Below are 22,380 nucleotides of genomic sequence, written 5' to 3'. Positions count from 1 at the left end.
ACCTGCCTATCTTTAGTATCTGTATATCTATATCTGACCATTGGAATCTGTATTTTTTAAATTGTCGTTTTTAACACCGTAGTTTTACAAATTCTAGAATAATTAATTACCAGTGTTTTCCAATTTTACTCGGCAGTTCGTTTCGTTGGCTAACGTTAGCTAAAGCTAGCGCTACTAGATAGCTACGCAATGGTTTTTTGCTTTGCTCCGGGTTGCAGCCACAGGTCTTCGCATGAAACGTGCTTGTTCTATCGTTTCCTGGCCAATGTTTTCCAAACGAGACTCTGGATTCGTGCCATGAGGTAAGCTGACGTTACATTTTTGTCCATGTCACGGTGAAATGTAAATAATGGGTAGTGACTAGGGATGTAACGATACCAAAAACTCACGGTATGATAATATCGCGATAACAAGTCCAAGGTACGGTATTTATCGCGATATTGAATAATAAAGGGAAGAGAAAAAAAATTCATAATTCTTTTTCAATAAAACATTTTTTTACTCGGAAAATGTTTTTTTATTACATAATAAATCTGATTTTTACAGCATTTTTGTAGGATAGCAGTATTTTAAAGTGTCAAAAACAAAGTGACAGTAACAGACTGGAACAAGAAAACCAGTGTTTTTGTACCTACCAGTACTACCTAGACCCTCCAGAAAAACGCGGGCAAAAATCCTTGATTATGCGGGCTAAATTCCTTGATTATGCGGGCTAAAATCCTTGATTATGCGATTAAACATGCGGGGGTTTTATGTGATTTTATGCGGTGAAATGGCGGGAAGTTGCGAAATATGCGGAAATATGCTAAATATGCGGGGAAAAAGAATTTAAAAAAAATAAAATATTGGGCTGTCTTATTTATTCTCTCTCACACACAACCTGCCACTAACGTTAAACCCCTTTACTATTCAAATAAACACATTCAATGTTTATTTACTGTAAAAGCAATTGGGCTATTTTAATCACACACACACACACACACACACACTTCTCCGCCTCATTCTGTTTTCATTTACTCGTTCGTTATCTGACCAGCTTCAATCTTGTAGGTTACTCACTTCGTTTCTTTTAGCCCTCGAAAGGGTTTTGGATGTTGATGCCTTGTTGAACGTGAGTTGTTTGGCTTTCTTGTCCGCAGCAGCAGAAAGCATTTTCGAATGTTTGAATGAATCAAAGTGGGTCTTCACCGTCGATTTTCTCTTATGCTCCAACACACAGCTGCACGGGATGCAGAATAGTTTCCCCCCACTTTTTGCCCGGTCTTTAGTAGAAATGTTCGTCGGTAAATGAGATGGATTAGATTTTTTCATCTTGGTGTTTTCTCTATCGTGTGAGCTCCACACGTTCGCTCTATAGACAAGTTTACGCGCCAAACCACGGGTAGCGCCATAACCCTACACAAATGCACTTCATTTCCGCCGGAAGTCTTTTGCACAGCGTCTGTCGGTGTAAACCGGTGTAAACAGTCAGACGGGCACTGGTGTAAACACAGCGATTTCGATGCTAACAGTGATGCTAGCTTGGGAACACGATTCTACTTCTTTGACTGGAGATGGCGTTACTCTCCCCCACCCGAATTCAGTGCAAAACTGGGAGGATAACATGACGACGTGGCCCAGCATAACGTACAGCAAAATTTGCTCCTACTTCGTTCAATCCATGGCAATAGATGGAAAAGCAATGGACAGTCTGAAGGCATATCATAAGGCTGCGCACATTCTACTTTGCCCACATGCTCCCGAAAATTGTTGACGATTTTGTTGAGGGAAGGTTACAGTTCTGCAGTAAATATCTCAGCATTTTAAAACCAAAATAAACTGCCTTATTTAGGTCATGCCCACAGGAGCCAACAGTTGTCTGTTGTTTACATAATGCACAATTTACATGATCTCTTTATGCTGTGCAATATATCATATGTGCCTGTACTGTTTGAGTGAAAATAAAGTTTGATGTAATTTAATTTCATTATTGCAGTGTTATTGCATTATTGCATTTCATATGTTCCTTAGAGTGCTACAATTTCTTTTAACACAGTTCATCATTCATATTAAGCTCATACTGTACATAAATAACACTGAATTAATTAATTGTTGAGAGGAAACTAAAGAAATGGCTTCAACAAGAAAGATCACATGTTTAATCCTAACAGGTATTACAAATTAAAATATAAAAGCAGCCCACACAATTACATCACTATGAAAATATTCATATATAATATTAAAAAATACAATGCATGCAGTATTTGTTGTGTTTATCTGTATTTAATGAACAACATGGCTGGGTGCTGGGTGCTGGTTTGTGGTCGTAGCACTCTCTATCTAACCACTCGTTCAGGTGCTTTCTCGAGTGATTGCAACCAACTACCGCACACGTAGTTCCCGAACCACTTTTCTTCATGTTGTAATTGTTATATCCTCTTTGTCTCTGCGATATCAGTGCTTTGTCGGCACAACGGAGCTAGCTAGCAAAACAAACCCAGTCCGCCAAAACGGAAGTGCATTGCATCGAAGGGAGGAGTTCAGGATGTAGAGCGGAAACGGCTCAATAACTTGTGTATACAGTGTTGTTTACATTCTGTGATGCGCGAGCTGATGACGTCACGTCAAGACGAGTTAACTTTTTTTTTTTCTCTCAATTTTGTGTGGAAAAATGCGGGGATTATGCGGCCTTTTGATAAATATGCGGCCTTTTAAAAATCTGCGCCATTTTGCTGATTATGCGGTAAATTCTGCGATCGCAGAATCGCGTTTTTCTGGAGGGTCTAACTACCAAACAAAGTAAGCATTTTCTTTGTGCCACTGCATCTCACAAATAAACAAGGACATTTAATAATCAGACCCTGCAATAAAAATAAATCAAGTTTCACTTTAGTTTTTCAAGTAACTCAACTCAAACTCACTAGTCACTCACTCAGCATCATCAGACAGGTTTTTAGGAATATGAGAATGTCCACATTTCCAGGTATTTATAAACTGGAATGTTTGGGCATTTACAATATCCCCTGCTCTGGAAAAAACTCTCTCGCTTGGTACTGATGTTGCTGGGACACCAGTGGTCGCGTTAACCGAATATTTTATTTAACAATGACGGAAAAATCTGAAAGCAGTCTGTCATTTTGACAGATTAGAACAAACTCGGAACAGCGCCAACGTTTCCCCGCAGCCAGGCTCTGGTGTTATGCCGTGTTATGCATGCCCTCCAAAAGGAAAATATATGGTTTCCAAACCGTACTTTGCCGTAAAGATCAATACATGTCTGGGAGGTTTTGCTTTACGCTGTGCGCGTCCCGCGAGGTGCATGCACACACGGCATAACACCGCCCCCCCCGTTGACAGTTCACGAGCATGGTCTATCGTGAACTGTTCAGACCCGACGGGTAATAAGGGATTATGACGGATATTTTACGATCCTGTCTGTCAAAATGACGGACAGCGAAAAAGTCTAACGCCAGGCTTATTGACATGGCGAGATATAAATATACGGTTGGTACATGTCTCTAGGTGTGTAAATGTGGCCCTGTAAATACGATGTCCTTTTGTGTTAACTGTTGTTTTATTTTCATTTTGTAACCTACTTGCTGCCATGTTGGACAGGTCTCTATTGAAAAAGAGATCGATGATCTCAATGGGACCACCTGGTTAAATAAAGGTTTAAAAAAAAAAAGTGTTTAAAAAAAAAAAAAGATTTTTTTTTTTTTTTTTTTTTTTAAATCGCGGTAGATTTTGTCAGTCTCACGACGGTATTGGGAAGTTTATTTATCGCGATACCGCGATATTTGGTATATCGTTACATCCCTAGTAGTGACTGTATCGCCGTTATAGAGATGGCGCTGCTGAAAAGACCGCAACATTAAGTAAAGATAATTAATACATCCTATTAAAACCTGTGTGGCTTATATGATAAGTCTTATTAGTACAAGCAGCATAACGTTTCACCATGTAACTAAAGATTGTAGTCAGGGAAATTAGTTTGACATTTTGAACTAATAACAAATCACCTCTGGCTGGCAGAGAACTCTCTGCTCCATAACTTCTCTTGGACGTAAAATCACATGTACATTTTACATTTATATTCAATTTAATATTCCATCCCTCACATACTTTTGTATATATAATAACTTATATTTTGTTTTTCTTGTTATGCTGCTGCAACACAAACATTTCCCAAATTGGGATCAATACAGTAATATCTTATCTTAATTAATTAAGAAATATAACTATTATAATTAGTGTAGCAGCTGACACCTATTTTCAATATGGATTAATCTACCATTTATTTCTTTAGTTCAATTTTCATCTATAAAAATGTCAAAATATTGAAAATGTTCACGAGACTTATCAAAGTGCAAGGTTATATCTTTAGATGTTTTGTTTTAGCCTATGTACTGTATGTCTTAATGCTCTTACAGTATATGTGACGGTGTGACTTCCATGAAACTATATTTTATATCTTCCCAACAGACGAGCTGACAGGAAACCTAACACTCTAACAACCACAACATTGCAAAGGCGAGTAAATGTAAATTAAAAACAATTCACAATTTTTGTATTTCTTCTTCCTTGCAGTGAGGTGAAGCTGACCTTGCACTTGGTGCCAGTAAGGATGTTCCTCACGCAGGCTGAATGTTTCTCCTTCCTTACTGACAAAGAAGCCCTTGATTTGCAATGCTTCACTAATTGTCATTTCCCTGGCTCTGTAGGGACACTTTACCTCCAGCACAGCGGAAGACCCTACCAGACCATCCGGAGATGCCCCCAACAATCCTGATAGGGAGAGCCACAAATCTGACTCATGGACCTGCATCTGAGTTGCAGTGGTGAATGCCCTGACGCCCTCACATTCATTCATAGTCCCCCACTGTACAGGCAAAACACCATCAAGGGCCTGTTGTTGCCCTAGCACCCTGGCAATAAAGGAAGCAGTCACACACTTTGACCTCAGGACAGCTCCAAAGTTGCTGGCAGTCAACCTTCCTTTCCTGAACAATTGCCAGTTTGGGTTGGTTCGCTGACCAGTGGTAGCCACCTGAATTGCCCTCTGTTGCTCTTCAGACAATGCCATGCTTGCCACAATTGCCTCAGGTCCCTGATGCCCAACAGATTTGATAATTTCAGGAACAGTAAGTGTTTCCAAGCTGTAGTGTTCCTCTTCTGGCTCGGGGGAGAGAAGCCAAGAAATTCCTGAGAACCTGCCCCCGAGTCTGTCCCTCAGCCAGTCACGATCTTCGGAGGTGGGCTCTCTTGTCAGCGGGTTAAATTAATTATTGGTTTCAACAGTCACATTAAAACAGTTACTAAATCAGCTTGCTATCACCTAAAGAACATATATAGGATTAAAAGACTAATGTCACAGCAGGATTTGGAAAAACATGTCCATGCTTTTATCTTCAGTAGACTGGACTACTGCAATGGTGTCTTCACAGGTCTCACTAAAAATCTATTAGAAAGCTGCAGCTGATTCAGAACACCGCTGCTCGAGTCCTTACCAACACTAAGAAAGAGGATCACATCACTCCTGTTCTGAAGTCTTTACTCTGGTTCCTCACTGACACTAAGAAATTGGATCACATCGCTCCAGTTCTGAAGTTTTTACACTGGCTTCCTGTGTGTCAAATAATATATTTCAAAATACTGCTGCTGTTTATAAAGCACTGAATGGTTTAGGACCAAAATGCATTTCTGACCTCCTGCTAAATTATGAACCATCCAGATCTCTCAGGTCTTCAGGGACTGGTCAGCTTTCTGTCCCCAGAGTCAGAACTAAACATGGTAAAGCAGCGTACAGTTATTATGCTCCAAATATCTGGAACAAACTCCCAGAAAGCTGCAGGTCCGCTGCAACTCTTACTACTTTTAAATCCAGGCTGAAGACTTTTCTTTTTGTCGCTGCTCTTAATTGAACTATTCATATCTTAGACTGCACTGTAACTTTTATCCATGTATTTTTTCTTTTAATGTTTATTTTATTAGCTTTTCTTTTTAATGACTGATTTGAAATGCCATTTTCTTAATGTCTTTCATTTTTTGTAAAGCACTTTGAATTGCCTTGTGTTGAAAAGTGCTATATAAATAAACTTGCCTTGCCTAATAAAGATTTCATGTGACACATACAATTGATTTGTTGATGGGAATTAATGTGAATAAATTAACTCGGTCTGAAAAGGTTAACGGTACTCTTGCTATCACTACTCACCGACACTATAAACCTTGTCCCTCATGCTAGCCCTGACAACACCGGTAAGCACACCTTCATCTAGGCTGCACTGTAACGTGTCCTGACTTGTAGTGGTTCTCTCCTCTATCTACACTCTTCTTGTCATCTTTGTAAAACGATATCAGACTGGTAATTAACACAGCCATGACTTCTAGTTCAATTCAGTGTGGCTAAAATGAAAAGCTTTGTTAAAATATGCAAGCACGCGAAACTCAAATTCAGCTTTATTGTCAAAAATTCTACATGTGTTATACATCCAGAAATATCGAAATATCGTTTCCCACAGTGTGACATGTAAACATAAAACAAAAAGGGCCTAGATAAACGTGGTATACATTAAACAAAACGGGCCTAGATAACCGGGGTATACAGTTTAAAATGTTAATATATTTAAAGTGTTCAAAGTGCAGTTTCAGTGCAAGTCAGTTGAAACGATCTTAAATTGGCGTGACGTTGAAGTCGTGCGACCCTGCTGCTGTACTGGCTTGTAGTTCGCTTATAGCATAACGTTAGCATTTTGCTTTTGGCGACTAGATTTATGATTCAAAAATTATAAAAGTAGGGTTAACATATGGAGATTATCCGGCTGAACAAAACGTGATCCCTCTCTTAAATGTGTGTCAACCACAGACCTTATTTCGAGCTATTTTCCAAAATCCTATGGAGAATTTGCATTGGCTTTTCGCGAAGGAACCGGAAGAAGTTTACTTCCGGGTTTTACGACGCTTCACTGCGGTTCTCTATTGCTTTTACAATAAATAAACATTGAATGTGTTTATTTGAATAGTAAAGGGGTTTAACGTTAGTGGCAGGTTGTGTGTGAGAGAGAATAAATAAGACAGCCCAATATTTAATAAAATTGTTATTCTTTTCCCCTGCATATTTTGCATATTTTGCAACTTTCCGCATATTTCGCAACTTCCCGCAATTTCACCGCATAAAATCACATAAAAACCCCGCATGTTTAATCGCATAATCAAGGATTTTAACCCGCATAATCAAGGAATTTAGCCCGCATAATCAAGGATTTTTGCCCGCGTTTTTCTGGAGGGTCTATCAAATGACACGAGATGTAAAAGGAGATGACACATACAGTACAGTCAATATGAAACTTTCCGCTTCAATCTGAAGAGCAACTAAAACAAAACACGGGAGTGTACCTTGTTCTTGTGAACACTAATGTTATCCACAGCATACACAGAGACCACGAAGTTCTTAACGAGAAAACTAGTTGCTAAAACAAAACACGTTAGTGTACCTTGTTAGCTAATGTTAGCTAGCTGACATTAACGTTACACATTGTACTCATGTTACTCACCGAAACCTTGTAAAGCCGGTCCCGCATGCTGGCTCTTACAGAGCCGACTAACTCCCCTTTCGTGTATGTACAGCTCTCAACATGCCCAGACTTGTAGTGATTTTCGCCTCGTTCTGAAAGAAAGAAGTGAAATGTGCTAACGTGACAGCCATCTTTGTGTTGGTGACGTGTATTGTGCGAGACCAGAGATGTAGTTCACAGAGCGGCTTCACACAAAAGATGTGTTACTTCACAGTTTTAGGACACACAACATTTTCTTTTAAATTGACAAACATCATTAGTGTAATTCGTGGCACAATTCAATAGGGATCGAAAGATAATCTTTCTCTCCCCATTGACTTCAATACATAATTTTTCCGAAATAAGGTCCCATGAAGCTCGCCCGGAAGGGGAGGGACTTCGCCTCTCTATGACCGGCCGTGGCCCAACCTCTCATTCCCCTGATAGGTGGAGAATTGACCAATAGCCGTAGCGCCACCGTCCTGACGTCAGTTTTCTGACACTTGGTGAGTTCCCTGGAACACCGGGGACACATATTTATGTATAAAAGACGTACAAAAGTGCATTTTGCATGATAGGTCCCCTTTAAAGTACATTTTGATGCTAATACTTTCTTATTTTGACTTAAATATACATTTTTAAGCATATATAATATAAATAATTATTCAAGTCTCCCAATTAGTATTCACGCCACTGGCACTGCATTTAAATAATATTTTACAGACTATTTTATGTTTGCTTGTATTTTGCAGTGTTTGATGTTTTCTTTTTTAATGTATATTCTTTATTTTATGCCTCCTATGAATGCGCTTGAATGTTGTGCTCCCACCGTATACAAGTGCTAGACAAATCTTTATTTTATTATTATTACAATTATATACATTTCAATTTCAAATAAAGGCTATTTTGTATTATTATGATACCCGATCATTATTTTTAAGTACATTTTCTTCATTTAAACACCAGTAATTGAAAATAAACTTTAAAATAGAGTATAACACTTTAAACCATCTTGTGATTGGGTCAGACATGTGGGGCCAATGGATAAAGTCGAAGCCAATAAATATACAAATATATTCAGTATCTTTAATTTTGCACTATTTGCATGTGTTTACAATCCAAGCCGTAAAGACATTGTATGTTGGTTGTTGTTGCTTTGATTGTTGTTGCAGAAGAAGGTTGGTCAAACAGGTTCTTTTAACAAACACTTGATAAGTGAACTTATTATACAACTTGACCTCATGTCTATGTTTGAATGGTGTAAATTCAAACTGCAGTGTTCTTGTTTTCTGGTTACCATGACAGCTACATTTTCACAGAAGGAGCCTTACTCATCTCAGCTAGGTAACAAATGTCCTTAAGTGGCTTTAATCTTTTTATTATTTATTATTTGATTTCGACTCGCCTAAGTTGCACTAGGTGAAAGCCACTGATTTCTGTGATTTCTATGATTATTTCTTTTTAATATTTGATTATTGAACTGATTTACATGTTCTTTTGATTGTTTTTGTTGCTGTATCCATAAAAATACTGTCAGAGCTCAAATAACAGAATATGTTTTTTTTAATAAAGAAATTGTCTTATAATCATGCTATTAGTAGATGTTTGGTTTTAGTGTAGCCTTTTATATATTTAGAAGTTGGTCTTTTTTTGTGTTTGTGTTTTAACCCATTTTGAATAAAGGTATTTCAGATTAGATTTAGGTTTAGATTCCAGCAGAAACTTTGCGTATTATTTTCTGTTTAGTGTATCCTAGAAAGACATTGAAACCCTCATAAGCTTTGGTTTAGACGTCGTCATGAACAGTGTGATGGTCGGGGACCAGAGGTCGACCCACGATGGTCAGCACTGTCAAAGTAAGTCAAAGAGCGGCAAACTGAGGACTCTGCATCAGAGCACCTTGGACCTGGGTGACACAGCACCCTGCTACACCACCACCCACAGCCAGGTCAGCACCCGTCAGATACCCGACAGATTCATACCTTTTACAGAAGCCTCTTCATCATGTTGTGTCTTCATGTTGGTCAGAGTTATTCTGGAGAGTCTGCTGGTGGACGTCCTCTCATCTTCCACCTGAGAGATCCCAGCTTCCCCTCCCAGCACCGGAACCGGCTGGACCTCAGCACAGCGCTACAGGGGCCGCTGCAGGGGCTGCTGCAGTCACACTCTGCAGACGTGCATGGGCCCAAACACATAACTCCGGTAACTGCAGCAAAAGTAAAACTGCAAACACACTTTCTGTTGTCTATATTGCATTATAATCTGTTAAATGCACTTAATTATTATAGTAAAAAATACTAAATATTCATAATTGCTTCATAACATTAATGATTACACATCATAAATCAATATATAATGCCAAGTATCATCATTTTGTACATTTGCTGGACACTTACTTACTCACTTACTGATGTTGTCCAATGAAAAATAAACTAACCCTTTATTGTAATGAGATATCTAAAGTCCACTCAGTAAAACCTCTGATTAATATGATATATGACATGATATAATATGTCTATAAAATGTCCACAAAATGAAACAAGAATTTTAAACCTGTCTTTATCCTATTCACAAAAAGGTATGCAAGTTAGCAGATATTTCATGAGATAATACCCTATTTGAATATTTAAACATATCATTTCGGAAAAAGTGTTATACAAAATAGAATTGTATAAATGTGTGTAATCAACAAGGGAAGTTTCATCGTTTTATCTATTATGACAAATGATTACCCATGTCACCTGTAGTGTTTCCCATTATAAATCAAATCATGTCTCTGTCTTGCCGCAGAGGACCGACCAGAGGAAGGAGAACTGGGCTCGGTACCGCAGTGGCCAGGCCGTCAAAGAGATCACCAACCCACAACCCACTGAGTCCTGGACCTCCTACAGAGCAGGACACACACTCCCAGCACTGGAGGAACCCTGTCTGCAGGCTGGCAGAGCAACACAGTGGCACCAACACAACCTGCTGACAGGTGCTGTGCTCAGCTTCATACAGGAAATACACGTTCACAGAGCCGGTTTGAAAGACATGTAATAACAGGAATATTAGTTTTTCATCGCAAAATGTAGAGCTTCTGATGAACTTCTATAGGTCTTTATGAAACCAGGATAAAAAACATGAGTTCCATAATTGATTCATGTATTTGCCAATGTCCATCTGCAGTAGGTTCACTTATAACAATCAGAAGACATACAAAATATTGTAAAGTCTTTATCACACCAACAACTATAAAGCCAGATCTATGGAAATACCAGCAAATATATCTTCAGTGCAAATATAACATGACAGTTCATTTTCAAGTAAATCATTTTTGTCTCAAGTTTAAATGTCCAATATCATGGTCAGTTCAATAGTGATATAAAAACTCCCTCAGTGGAGAAAGACAGATATTAATTCTGATTATTCTCATAATTATTCTTTGTACATTATATGACTATAGTTATGATAAAAATGTACAATTGTATGTTAAATATACCCCAGAGCATCTCTTAAAAAAAAACGTCAAAATAATTACTTTGTAAATATTTTCCACTTTTATATACATTTTTCAATGGTGGATATGGTATTTAAAGCATTGCAGTTATTTTGTGTTGCTAGTTGTAGTGTGTGATAACAGTTTGGGTATTCACTGCTCTCCAGTGGTCACAGGGAGTACCTGCGCTTCATTTTAATTTAAAGGTCCCCTATTATACTATTTTTCAATAATATATTATTTGTCTCAGATATATACAAAACATTCCTCTGAAGTTTTTAATTCGAAATACCAAACGAATCATGCATTGTAGCATCCCATAAAACTCTTTTGTTTGAAATGCTAAGGAGCTGCTGCTGGCCATTCCCCTCTGAGAAGCGATTGGTTAAAAACACGATGGTGCTCTAGAAGGAGATGCAGTTGAAAAGGTGGGCGGGAGTTACCTTGGTTGGTTATTGGCTAATGATTGCATAACCCAATACAAAACATTGTGAAATCTCAAAGTTGCCAAAATCTGATCCGCTCATTTTCCGACTTTTCTATAAACGGATCAGGCCAAATGAGAGAGAATCTTTTCTCCTGAAACTTTCCGAATCTCTTATTATTCATTTATAATTAATAATTAAATTAATAATTGTTAAGAATATGTACAACACAATATATTTGTTGCATGTTTAGAAACAACACACAATTCATTGACAGTTATATTGATTCTCAAATGTCACATTTAGATATTGTAATGAAGCCTTTAATCGCTTTAAATGTTTGGTTTTGTCCGTCCAAAAACCCAGAGATATTCCCTCTGATATGAGACAGAGAAGAAAAATTACCTCAAATGATTAATCGATTATCAACCAGTTAAAGTTTGTGATTCCGTGAATATCTATAAAGTTGTATGAACCTGTGTGCAGGTGAGCCGAGGCAGCAGGCGGGGGGGCCAGGGGGGCCCTTCAGGAGGCGCAAAGATGAACTACTGTGGGTGGCGAGGCCCCGGGAGACAGACTGCACTGCCCTCAGACTCTACTGACACACTTACAACAAAATATATGAACATTGTTAAATATATAATCCTGACACTTTCACTCTTATGAACATTTGAATTGAGGTTTAAGTGGCTCATATCATATTCTCTAGAAATGTATAGACAGATTAATCAATAATGACAAATATGAATCGCAGCTTTCTTCACTGAAAGACCCTTTTGCCGTACAATTCGCACTGAAGCACTTTGTGACAGTACATCAATATTGTAAATGCGCCTCCACAACTGCTTACAAGTAAAAGTCCTTCTCTTCTGTAATACAACTTAGTGCACACCCTTCATAATGTCATCTACGGGGTGTGTGTCAGCAGATTGCAGTAAATAATTACTCTGGCATGTTGTGCTGAGGGAACAGCCCTGAAAGTAAACATGATATGAATGCATCTGCAATTAACATTAGATATTTAAGGGTTAGAAAAAAGAATCACTAGGGACCAGAACCAAAGTAAGTAACCTTATGATACTATCCACTTTAACGTATCATCTCTTGAATTGGTGCGTTTTGTTATTCAAAATCTCATTAAAATAGTGAAAATTCCCCAGCCAGTGGTCATAGGGACATTGCGTCAATTTTATAATCTAAAATTACACAGATCCTCATCTTCGACCCAGATTCCCTCTCCTCAAACTTTCCCCATTACTTTTGTTCTTCCCAATCCTTAACCATCATGCAAAGAAGACATTGAAAATGTCTCCCAGAAAGGCATTACGATATAGTCTCACATTTACAGCTTGTTCAAGAAGACCTTTGACTGAGAGATATTGAATCTACATTTGCGAGTTACGTTTCCTTCAGTCCCCCTTTCTACAGTTCTAAAGTTATCAACCACGCCAATATTTGCACACACTTGCCAACATGTGTGATTGGTGAAAATAAGCTATACACAACATTGCCTCATTGACAACGTTTTTAGGAGTTGTGCATTTGCAGACATTTTCTTATTCACACATCAGACCCTGAGCTACACCAGGATTTTGTGTATGCATGCATCCAACTGATAAATATTCTTCCATTAACTGCTATATCTTCGGAAGATGAACAGTTGTCATTTTTCTATTAAACTACCTCAGGCCCCTCGAGAACACTTTAAAAGAAAAATAAATAAATACAAAATGCCAGTATAAATTAATTTAAATCAAACTTTATTCATTTTTGTAAAGAAATCCAATAAAGACAAATAATGAAATGAGTTGAGACAGTAATCAAACCACAAGGGATGAAATTGAGGGAAGAGAGGAACACATAAATAACAAAGAAAAGGAGGACATACAGGGACAGAGTAAGGGATAGGCCTATTTACACAGAGTCCCCCACATGAGTTACACACTGTGGGGTTTTTAAAGAAGAGCTAATAGACCACAGGGCCCAGCTAGCAGCGTTACAGCAGTAGGCTTTATCTAGAAACTCCTGAAGAGCTCAGCTTTAGATCCAGTTCTGTTTTCAGCATTAGTTTTAAATATAACAAAAGCAGAAAAAAAAGGTAAACTGTACATGACCTGTCCTTGTGTGGCAAAAAGTGTCCTGAATAAGAAAAAAAGAAAAAAATACTGTGAGGAATCTATGGGGGGTTAAAAATGATGCAGTAATGCTACAAAACTGCCCAGTAGTCACGTTGTCTAAGTAGAAGGAATGGCTTAAAAGCATTACTGACATCTTAAAATGAAACACACGTCACCTAAGAGTGTGTACTTGTGTGTTGAGCATTTCAGTGCTGTGTGTGAACATGTGACAACAGATACCTTCATGTGGTGGTGGCTGCATGCATGGCAGATAGCTTTTAAAAAAAAATTAAGTGTAAAAAAAAAACAAGGTGTACGAGAAATGAAACTTATCCGATGTGTGAAAATAAAAAATAAGTGTCAGGGACCGAGGAAGCCGGGGCCATTTTTTGCTATCCTCTCTCTTTCTTCAATCAACTTCCTTCCCCATTCCATTTTTGTCATCTTCCAGACATTCCTATCCACATCTCCCCATCTACTCGTTCTTCTTCTCCTTCTGTTTGAGCAGTTTGTTGATCTCCCTCTTGGCCATGGACGCGTACTTGGTGATGACGCCGTGCTGGTTCATGCCAGGCAGCAGCAGCAAGAAGCTCACTGCAGAAGAACAAACAACATGGAGTGTGTCAGCAGCTTAGAAAAGCCACAAGTTAAGCCTTTTATCATGTGTTCAACCTCGTGAAATAAAAAGCAGATGCATGTAAAACCTCAAGTTTTACATGCATCATGTAAAAGTGCTCAGGATTACACCAAATAGATTTTATTGGATTGCTAGATATATGGTAATCAAACATGTACATATTTTACATCAGCATTAACCCAGAAAACAGTGTTCTAAAAAGACATAAATCCTTTTTAAACATAAAACTATAAAGTAAAATGCATAACAGATATAGTGGCAACTATATTCAAAACTCTAATATTGAGTTTGTATTAAAAGCTTCAGAAAAGATTCAATAGCCTGATATATTTTCCAACACGTCACAGTATCTTTAGTTAAACACATTGTACACAGAAATTTGAAAAACACTAAAGATTGTTACGATAGAGAATATACGAAGTACCGTTGAAATAGTCAGATTAATGGTTTAAAATTTACTTGAAATAAATGCCAAATACTTTACTCCAAAATCTCAATTTAACACTAAAATCCCAGTTTGGACAGCTTTGGGCAAGTTGGAGTCTTTTTAATGTGACTTGGGGAAAAAATGTTTCCGTGAAGTTCCCAAATCCACCTACACATTACCATTGAGGAGTGAGAGTGATGCGCATGCAGTTTGCCCAAACCGAAAGCTATGTTAGGCTCTGAAAACTGGAAAACCAGTATTATTGCCATAAATGTCAATCCTTTGAAATTGACACAGAGGCATTGGATTAACCGTCAGCAGCGTTTATATGCGTTTTAATGCCATTGAACACAACTTCTGATCAGAAAACAGCAAAGGTCAGTGTGCGAAAAAGCACACGTCCCACCGTCCGGGACGTGTTATTTACAATAACGGACAAGTAGATCTTGTAATTAACTTGTCCGGTGGACAAGTGACGTTTTTCGCCCTCATTTATTGACAAATTATTGACAAATTAAGTTTACAAAAGGCAGAACTCATTCGCAAATTGTCCGTGTCCGACATTGTTCGTTTAGAAATGTTAGTTTCGGTTCTGCTTGTCAATTCCTAAGGAAATGCATCTCGCCGCTTTCTGTACTGAGACAGGGGCATGGCGTGGCGGGACGTGTAGCACAGTGGCAGGGTTGGGAAGCAAAACTCGGTTCCGAGTAGGAACAAATAACAATTGTCAGGTCCCGGGATTAATAAGAGTTGTGAGGACAGGACGCGAGGCCGAACCCCGCGGACCGCAGCTCTCTCTCTCTCTCTCTATGCTCCGGATCAGCTGATCGCTGCAGCTCAGCGTCTCTCTCTCTCTCTCTCTCTCTTTCTACACACAGCGGATCCGCTGCCCGTTTAACAGCCTCATCTTTGTCAAACTTTCTTATGTTCTTTCTTTAACACGTAATGAAGATTATTAAGCGTTTTAGCTCCTGTGTTGTTAATATTGACCGCCATTTCCTTTATGAAGTGAAACAGCCTCCCTGTCTGTGTCCTCGCGTTTTCCTCACATCCCCGGACCCCCAGACTCGGAGGAGCACAGGGATGTCAGTATTGTTTATGAAGCAGGGTATAGAAAGTACATTATTGAAATGAACATACTATTTATTTACTTTTACAAACAGTGAGCAGCTGGGCAGCTGCAGCATGTGTATTGCAGGACATGTGTAAGCGTGCAAGCTTCTTTAAGTTGTAGAAAAGCGTACGCCTATAGGCTATGAAAATAATGTCTTATTATTATTAGGCCTATAGTGTTGGACATGTGTGGTTGGACTCTGTCTCACAGGCAGGTTGCAGCATGTGTGTTGCCATATTTTCCATTCTGGACAAGTCAAAAATGTATTCGGACAAGTAAATTGCCAAACTCACTTGTCCATGGACAAGTACTCTCTAAAAACTTTTTCTCACACTGAAGGTAAAACGTATTTGCCGTTTTGGCTACGTACAGTTAAGTGAAGTTGTGTGTTGTCTTTGCTTGCTTTCACTGCCGCGAGTTTTGGTCGCACAGTGATGATACTTATACCATTGGAATCTGTGGAAGCCCTCAGACCAGGGGGGCATCTTGCCGTCATTTGACAAAAAAAAAATTTATTCGAGAGAAGATCGAGAGTTTTTATCATTTCAAATGACGAAATGGAAAAAGGACAAGGACATCCCTCTCTGTTGGAGGGGCAAAGGAGTCTGGTGGGATTCTTCTCGGAGTATTTCCCCGACATCAGCGGTGCCTGCTACAGGACAACACGGAACGTGCGCGATTTGGATGCGATGAGCAGAGGGGTGCTAGTGGAGCACGCGCTGGAGCCTCGCAGCCGCGAAACTGAGGCTCGGTGATAACATCAAGAGCCGTTTGGGAGCCGAAACAGCTGGCGCTTTAAGAGAGCCGAGCCAAATGATCCGGCTCACTAACGTAAAGAGATCTATGAGGGACAGCTCAATTCAAAATTCAATAGTAGCTGCAGACATGCTAGGAATCTATGGAACCCTAAATGGCTCCTGTCAAAAGAATGTTTATTAGTTCTTTTTTTCGACTCAACACATGAAACGCTTCATGTTCAAAACATTGCTGCTATGCAACGACAAATTGTCACATCTTTAACTTTACTCTATTATTACTTATGAAAAGGACGTTTTTTTTACATTTCAATGGCACTCTGAGAAACAACTTAGCAGAGCAGTCAATAACAAGATAGTTGGTGAAGATTCCAGAAAGTTTTGAAAAGATTGTGCGATTAAGACCTAGAAATATGAAAGTAGCCTGTGAAAGTGAGCCTTGAGATCTGATAAAGAATTATTTGTCGTTTCAGAGTCATGTGCTCTCCGAAGTCATTTCTACTACATTGGAAAGAAACCCAGTATGTTTACTCACGTACTGTAGTTCAGTACAATTTTGAGGTAGTTGTTGTTTACTTGAGTAATTAGATTTGATGCTACTTCTCTACAAGTGTATAATGTTTGACTGCATTTCATTAAATTGCTTTTAACATAACAAAAACATATTTACTTTATGATATCATTCAGTTGTATAACAATGAGTACCTAAACAGGCTCCATATTACCAAACTACAACAACACTATATGGGTTCATCAGTAAGGGAACAAAAGAATAATATTTTAAGGCATGAAACTACTTTCATTTTTTTTTTTGAAAAACCTTTTGCTGACAATACTTTTGTATTTTAAGACTATGGTATTTCTTCTTCTGCTTAAATAATCTGATTACTTCTTCCTCCACAGATGAATTCTTGGCATGTCTCTGCTTATGTAACAGCTGGCAGACCTGCTGATTCACTAACTGTCACTTTGCCCAAGGCGTTTGTGTGGAAAGACAGGTAGGGCTTCACAGTAATGCTGCGCTCAGTCACAGTACGGGAACAGACACGTCAACGATAACTACCCGTTTGTGATCTGTGGTGCACCACAGCAGCCACATTTGTTCTCTGTGTAGTTAGTAGTTTTTAATCAATTTCCGTGTGTGTTTTTTTTTTAAACTGCACTTGAAAACTGTGTGAAAGCTGCCATCTAAATAACTTATTATAACCCCCAATTCCCAAAGAAAACTATACTGCATGAACACCTCAAGCTGCTCAAATGTCAAAGACTTAATATATCCGCTTTTAAATATTCTTTGTGAAGAAATCTTAACGTCATTCCATCCTACTGGTTTATAATAATAATAATAATAATAATAATAATAAAAATTATATGACAAACACAGGAGAATTAAAAAACCGTTGCTCAAGCAGGATAAATACTGCATGTACTCACCAATCAGGTAGGTGAGGAACAGGTTGTGCACCTGCTGTCCGATCCAGGCCACTGCCAGCAGACTGCTGATCACTGACGCAAAGTACTGTGGAGATCAGAGAGGTCACATTACACTCAGACACACAAACTGCTTCCTGTCTGCACACAGAGCATCAGTTATTGAGGATCATCTGTCAGAGATACTGCAACATAACCATTTTTATCAGCAGAATATTGGCTGTTATTGTGACCAAACAAACAAAGCCGCCTTTGAATTAAAAAAATGTGATGTGAACAGTGTGTCTGACAGTGTTAAAGTATGCTGTGAAACACTTATTATCATAGCCTGTAACCCAGTTAGAGGCCTGCTAAGTGGAGCAGCAAAGCCAAATCAGCCGAGGATATTTTTATCTGGAGCACAGAGGAATCTCATCATTGTGACAAACCCATAAGAAAGGCTTAAGAGTAGCTATCAGGACGAAGTGTACAGTATGCAACGGCAAGTATTTGACTGGCTTCTTCCTTATGGTGTGGTTTTAACTTTTATATTTTGCAATTTACCATTTTGGGCTTTTCTTCCTTGAGCGTACACAGGCGCTTCCACCAGCCCACGGTGCGGCGCTGAGTCTTCACCAGGTTACCGCAGATTTCATGGAAACGCTGCTGCTGCTCCGTGGTCCTGGGAACAAGGAAGGGTTTTAAAACAAAACTAAATGTGTACAACAAGGGCTACACAAGTACGGCCAAGTTTATAATCACGATTATTTGTATCATAAATATTCATCACAACTACTTGATTTTAGCCTCACAATTTTAAATTGGACTTTGGAATTCAAATAAACTGCTTCCATATTGTGCTACATTGCTGCTAATGTAGCAATTAGCGCTGAACAATACTGAAAAAGAAAAAAGATTTTACATTATTTCTTTTCCTGAAAATATAGGTTGCAAATTGCAATATTAAAAAAAAAATGTAAAGGAAAAAAACAGCATACATTTTCAAGGATACATTTTAAAAGTAAAATAAATCTGGTACATTTTAGAGTACAAAAGAGAGGCCAGGTAATATATTTGTGCTCTTGCCATCCTGAAGTTTTTTGTTCAGTTTTAAATCAGACAAATGTTCACCAACAACATCTGATCATGTGCTCAAGAGGAAGTGAAAAAGTTCAGTGTGGTTTGTCACATCAAAATAGCTTCCCTCACTTGTTAAAAGCTCTTTGATAGAGATAACAGAGCTGATGTTCATGATTACTAAATAAATCCTGGTTTTAAATTAGGTTGTTCACCCTTTTTTGATCTATCACTTGGTAAAAAAATGATAGGCTTTGAAAAGGTCAAAGTGAAAAACTGGGAATTTTTGACCATTTCATTAGTTAGAAGATCAGATTGAGCCACTATACAGGGCCAGAAAACACCCTGTGCCTGTATGTTACAGTGCTGCAAGACTAAGGGATTAAACAAGGGTAGGAGTAGGGCATGTCTTGAGGGGGGCCGTTGACAAAAGTGGCCTTCATTTTCTGCTTAGCCATCGTCGCCTATTTCCGTCCTTGTTGTTAGGGAGCCAAACAGGGGCCGTGACCAGACTTTGGTAGCCCGGTTTAACTGACACTCACGCTAACTGGCTGAAAATGCTGTAGGCTCAGCAGCAGCATGAGCTACACAGCACATTTTTTAAAGAATTTTGACTATACAGATCAATAGGCCTATATCTAACAAAAAACAGCTCCCTCTTAAACCTAGGCACGAGTTTGGAAACCCATCCCCTGTGTTAGTTTCCTACATAACTAAACCAAGAGGAAAGGCAGGGTTTAGCCTACTGAGAAACTACAGAATGCATGCAGTGAAGCATGTATAACAATTACAAAACTCTTCACTTAACCATGCATCTTTAAAACACTCCATCTGATCCTACCCTACATGTCTGCTGCCTCAGCCTGTGGAATGTGCTGCAGTGCAGAAGAGTCCAGGTCATGCCCTTATGGTGCTGGGTAATATATTGAGGTGTCTGGTTGAGTGCACTCATCCAACACACATTGTGCCAACTGCAGGCTGTCACTCTACCCTGACCCGGTTGTTTGGTTTTCACCATCAAATACACAGCTGAATGAAGAGGCTGTTTGGTATGCACTGTGTAAAGGCAAAGCTCCATCAAATGCTTAGACAGGTTTAAGTGACAACTCAGACTTTCATATCAGGTATTGCAAGAAGAGAGCTTTTTCTCTCACTCAAGCAGAATTTAGTGGTTATCATGTCCCTGAGATTTATTAAGCAGATCATTTTAGAGAATAGCTGCCTGTCCATTTTTGTGATTTGAAAGCAACTTAAGAACAATGACATCTAAATCCATAACAAAGGGAAAAATGAGACTGAAAGCCAAAGAAGAATGTATATTTACAAGTAGGAAATTCACATGCTTTTATGGTCTATTGTTGAGCCAATTTTATCCTCATGCCCTCACCACTTATTGGAGCCGAAGACTCTGGGTGCCAGGGTGGGCACCAGGTAGTCTGCTAGGCAGAGCAGCATGACAGCACAGGAGAGACCAGTCAGCACTGATGGGTCCAGGTAGTAAACCATCCTGAAGAAAAACAAAAGCAGTTCGTTGTAGTTTTTTTTTAACAAACTCATCTTCTATTTGAATCACTATGGCCCCTAGGGTTTGTACAGGAATTCATGCACATGCATGTTGAAGCTATAGTGGTAAAGACTTCTGAAAATTGAATGCAAAGGCTTTGTATTGATGCTGACTGATTTAGAGATTGAGGAGGGCATGTGCATTTGTAAATAATGTATTGTGTTAACAAAACAGTCCTTTTCTAGTATGTAATCTTCAATTTTCTCAACAATCAAAACATAAAATTAAGCTTATTTAACAAAAATGATTTTATATTAAAAACATCTATAGTCTAACCCGTTTTATTCTTCCGTCTTTGAACCAGTTTGTTTTAGTACACTGGTCTACCTGGGAATTAGATTACAAAAGTCAGGGTCTCAGTCAGGGTAGGTACTTTTTTTTTTTTTTACTTTTTTTGTATGCTATGCAAACAATGTTTCCAGCTGTGTGTAACTCTGACACAGCAGCACACAGTGAAGTGGACTCACAGGAAGAGCATGGTGGTGCCACCCATCAGGGCTCCGGGGAACCACGGTTTCTCCCAGCGCACAACACGATCCCCTGCCAGGATAACCTCGCCCCAGCCCTGCAGCTGCTCCTCCAGGTGGGCCGTTTCTTGAGCCTGGACACAATATGATATACATTAGAAAATTAAACACATTGGGAATTTTCTTTAAACTTGGTAACAAGATGGCCATAACATTAGCATGATTTCAGAGAAAACAGGTCTATATCTGCAGAAGTCAAGGGCAGAAGTTTCTCCTAGGCTATGCAACATAAGCCTGGATGTAAAATTCTTCTTCTGCAACAGCCACTCTAATGACACTTGATACGTGCATTAACTTTGAAGCCCCTTAACAGATGTGGGAATGTATGATGAGATGGATGATTGATTTTATTCATGATCATCATGTAGAGAAACACAAATCCAGATGATAACCTGTAAAGGTAAAAACACATTCCAAACATGGTACCAAGAAGATAGATGACAAAGAACATACAGACATTAACCATTAAACATAAAATAACTAATGAAATCAGTTTGATATATAAATGTCAGTAATAAGTTAACCTTAGTAATGTTGCGTACGGTGCAATTCAATGCAGTACTACTACTTTTTTGAATATACTTATATTCAGAATTTAAATAATAATTTATCGAAGTCCCAGGTTGAGGGTGTGGGTGCCTTTGGCGATAAGAAAGGCAGTGATAACGGTATTGCTATTGATATGACTGTGCAGTATATACATAATAAAACAAAATGCGAACATTTCTAGAACTAACCACACATGTCATCAAGTTAAATCGAGTGTAAATGTCATAACTCAATTTAAGGCCTCTAAAGAACCGTCAGCGAACAGTAACAAGGTTACAAATGGGAAAATGGGACTGAACTAGCTAAAGGTTAGCTAACTAGCTAGCTAGCTATCCAGCTAGCTGGCGTTAGCTGCTGTCACCGTCACCTTCTTGAGGAACTTTGACGGATATTTGGAAGGGGTATGCTACTAAATTGCTAGCAGTCAGTTGTTGCAAAAACACAGTACAAAATGTAAGTGATTAAATAATCAACACATTTAAAAAAGGGCCATCCTCGGCTGCATGGAAGCCACAAGATTAGCGCTTAATGCTAACGTTACAAACACCCTCAGCAGACAAAACCCTTTAAAAGACAAACAAATACGTCATACTCACAAGCATATTAGCGCTTTTGTTGTCACCGTCAGCCATCGTTACTTGTTAACCACCGTCTGTTGAGATTCTATTGTGAATTTGGCAATATTTTTTACAGGCAAACGACCCGCAGAGCAGCAGCAGCAGCAGCAGCACACACGCCTCCTTCAGTTGCTTTGGCGTTACTAACGGT

General features: G+C 38.8%; 2 protein-coding genes across 2 annotated transcripts in view; one reads left to right on the top strand and one right to left on the bottom strand.

Annotated features, from left to right (window-relative positions):
• The window catches only part of LOC307016768 (uncharacterized protein), a 21,479-nt gene extending 7,925 nt beyond the window's left edge, over window positions 1–13,554 (top strand). The window contains exons 2-5 of the mRNA XM_079646084.1: window positions 9,323–9,480; window positions 9,561–9,734; window positions 10,323–10,509; window positions 11,922–13,554. Coding sequence (XP_079502210.1) covers window positions 9,331–9,480; window positions 9,561–9,734; window positions 10,323–10,509; window positions 11,922–12,037 — 627 coding nt within the window. The 5' untranslated portion in view covers window positions 9,323–9,330 and the 3' untranslated portion in view covers window positions 12,038–13,554. The remainder of the gene's footprint in view (window positions 1–9,322; window positions 9,481–9,560; window positions 9,735–10,322; window positions 10,510–11,921) is intronic.
• Window positions 13,179–22,380, bottom strand: arl6ip1 (ARL6 interacting reticulophagy regulator 1). Its single transcript, XM_079646087.1, has 6 exons — window positions 22,209–22,380; window positions 21,004–21,137; window positions 20,360–20,479; window positions 18,460–18,577; window positions 17,920–18,004; window positions 13,179–14,146 (listed from the first exon to the last, which is right to left on the bottom strand). Exons 1-6 carry the CDS (start codon window positions 22,242–22,244, stop codon window positions 14,028–14,030), a joined length of 612 nt encoding a protein of 203 aa, XP_079502213.1. The 5' UTR covers window positions 22,245–22,380; the 3' UTR covers window positions 13,179–14,027.

This window comes from Notothenia rossii (genome assembly GCF_949606895.1).
Source record: "Notothenia rossii genome assembly, chromosome: 8".
NCBI lineage: Eukaryota > Metazoa > Chordata > Actinopteri > Perciformes > Nototheniidae > Notothenia > Notothenia rossii.
The sequence above is the reverse complement of the archived record's forward strand: the minus strand, read 5'-3'. Positions and strand labels throughout refer to the sequence as shown.

Bases quoted from the DNA above. Each gene is read 5' to 3' on its own strand.
- arl6ip1 (XM_079646087.1), bottom strand. From the start codon at position 22,244: ATGGCTGACGGTGACAACAAAAGCGCTAATATGCTT. The intron at 21,138-22,208 runs GTGAGTATGACG...TATTGTGTCCAG, and splicing joins ACAAAAGCGCTAATATGCTT to GCTCAAGAAACGGCCCACCT. The intron at 20,480-21,003 runs GTGAGTCCACTT...GTTTTTCTTCAG, and splicing joins GGCACCACCATGCTCTTCCT to GATGGTTTACTACCTGGACC.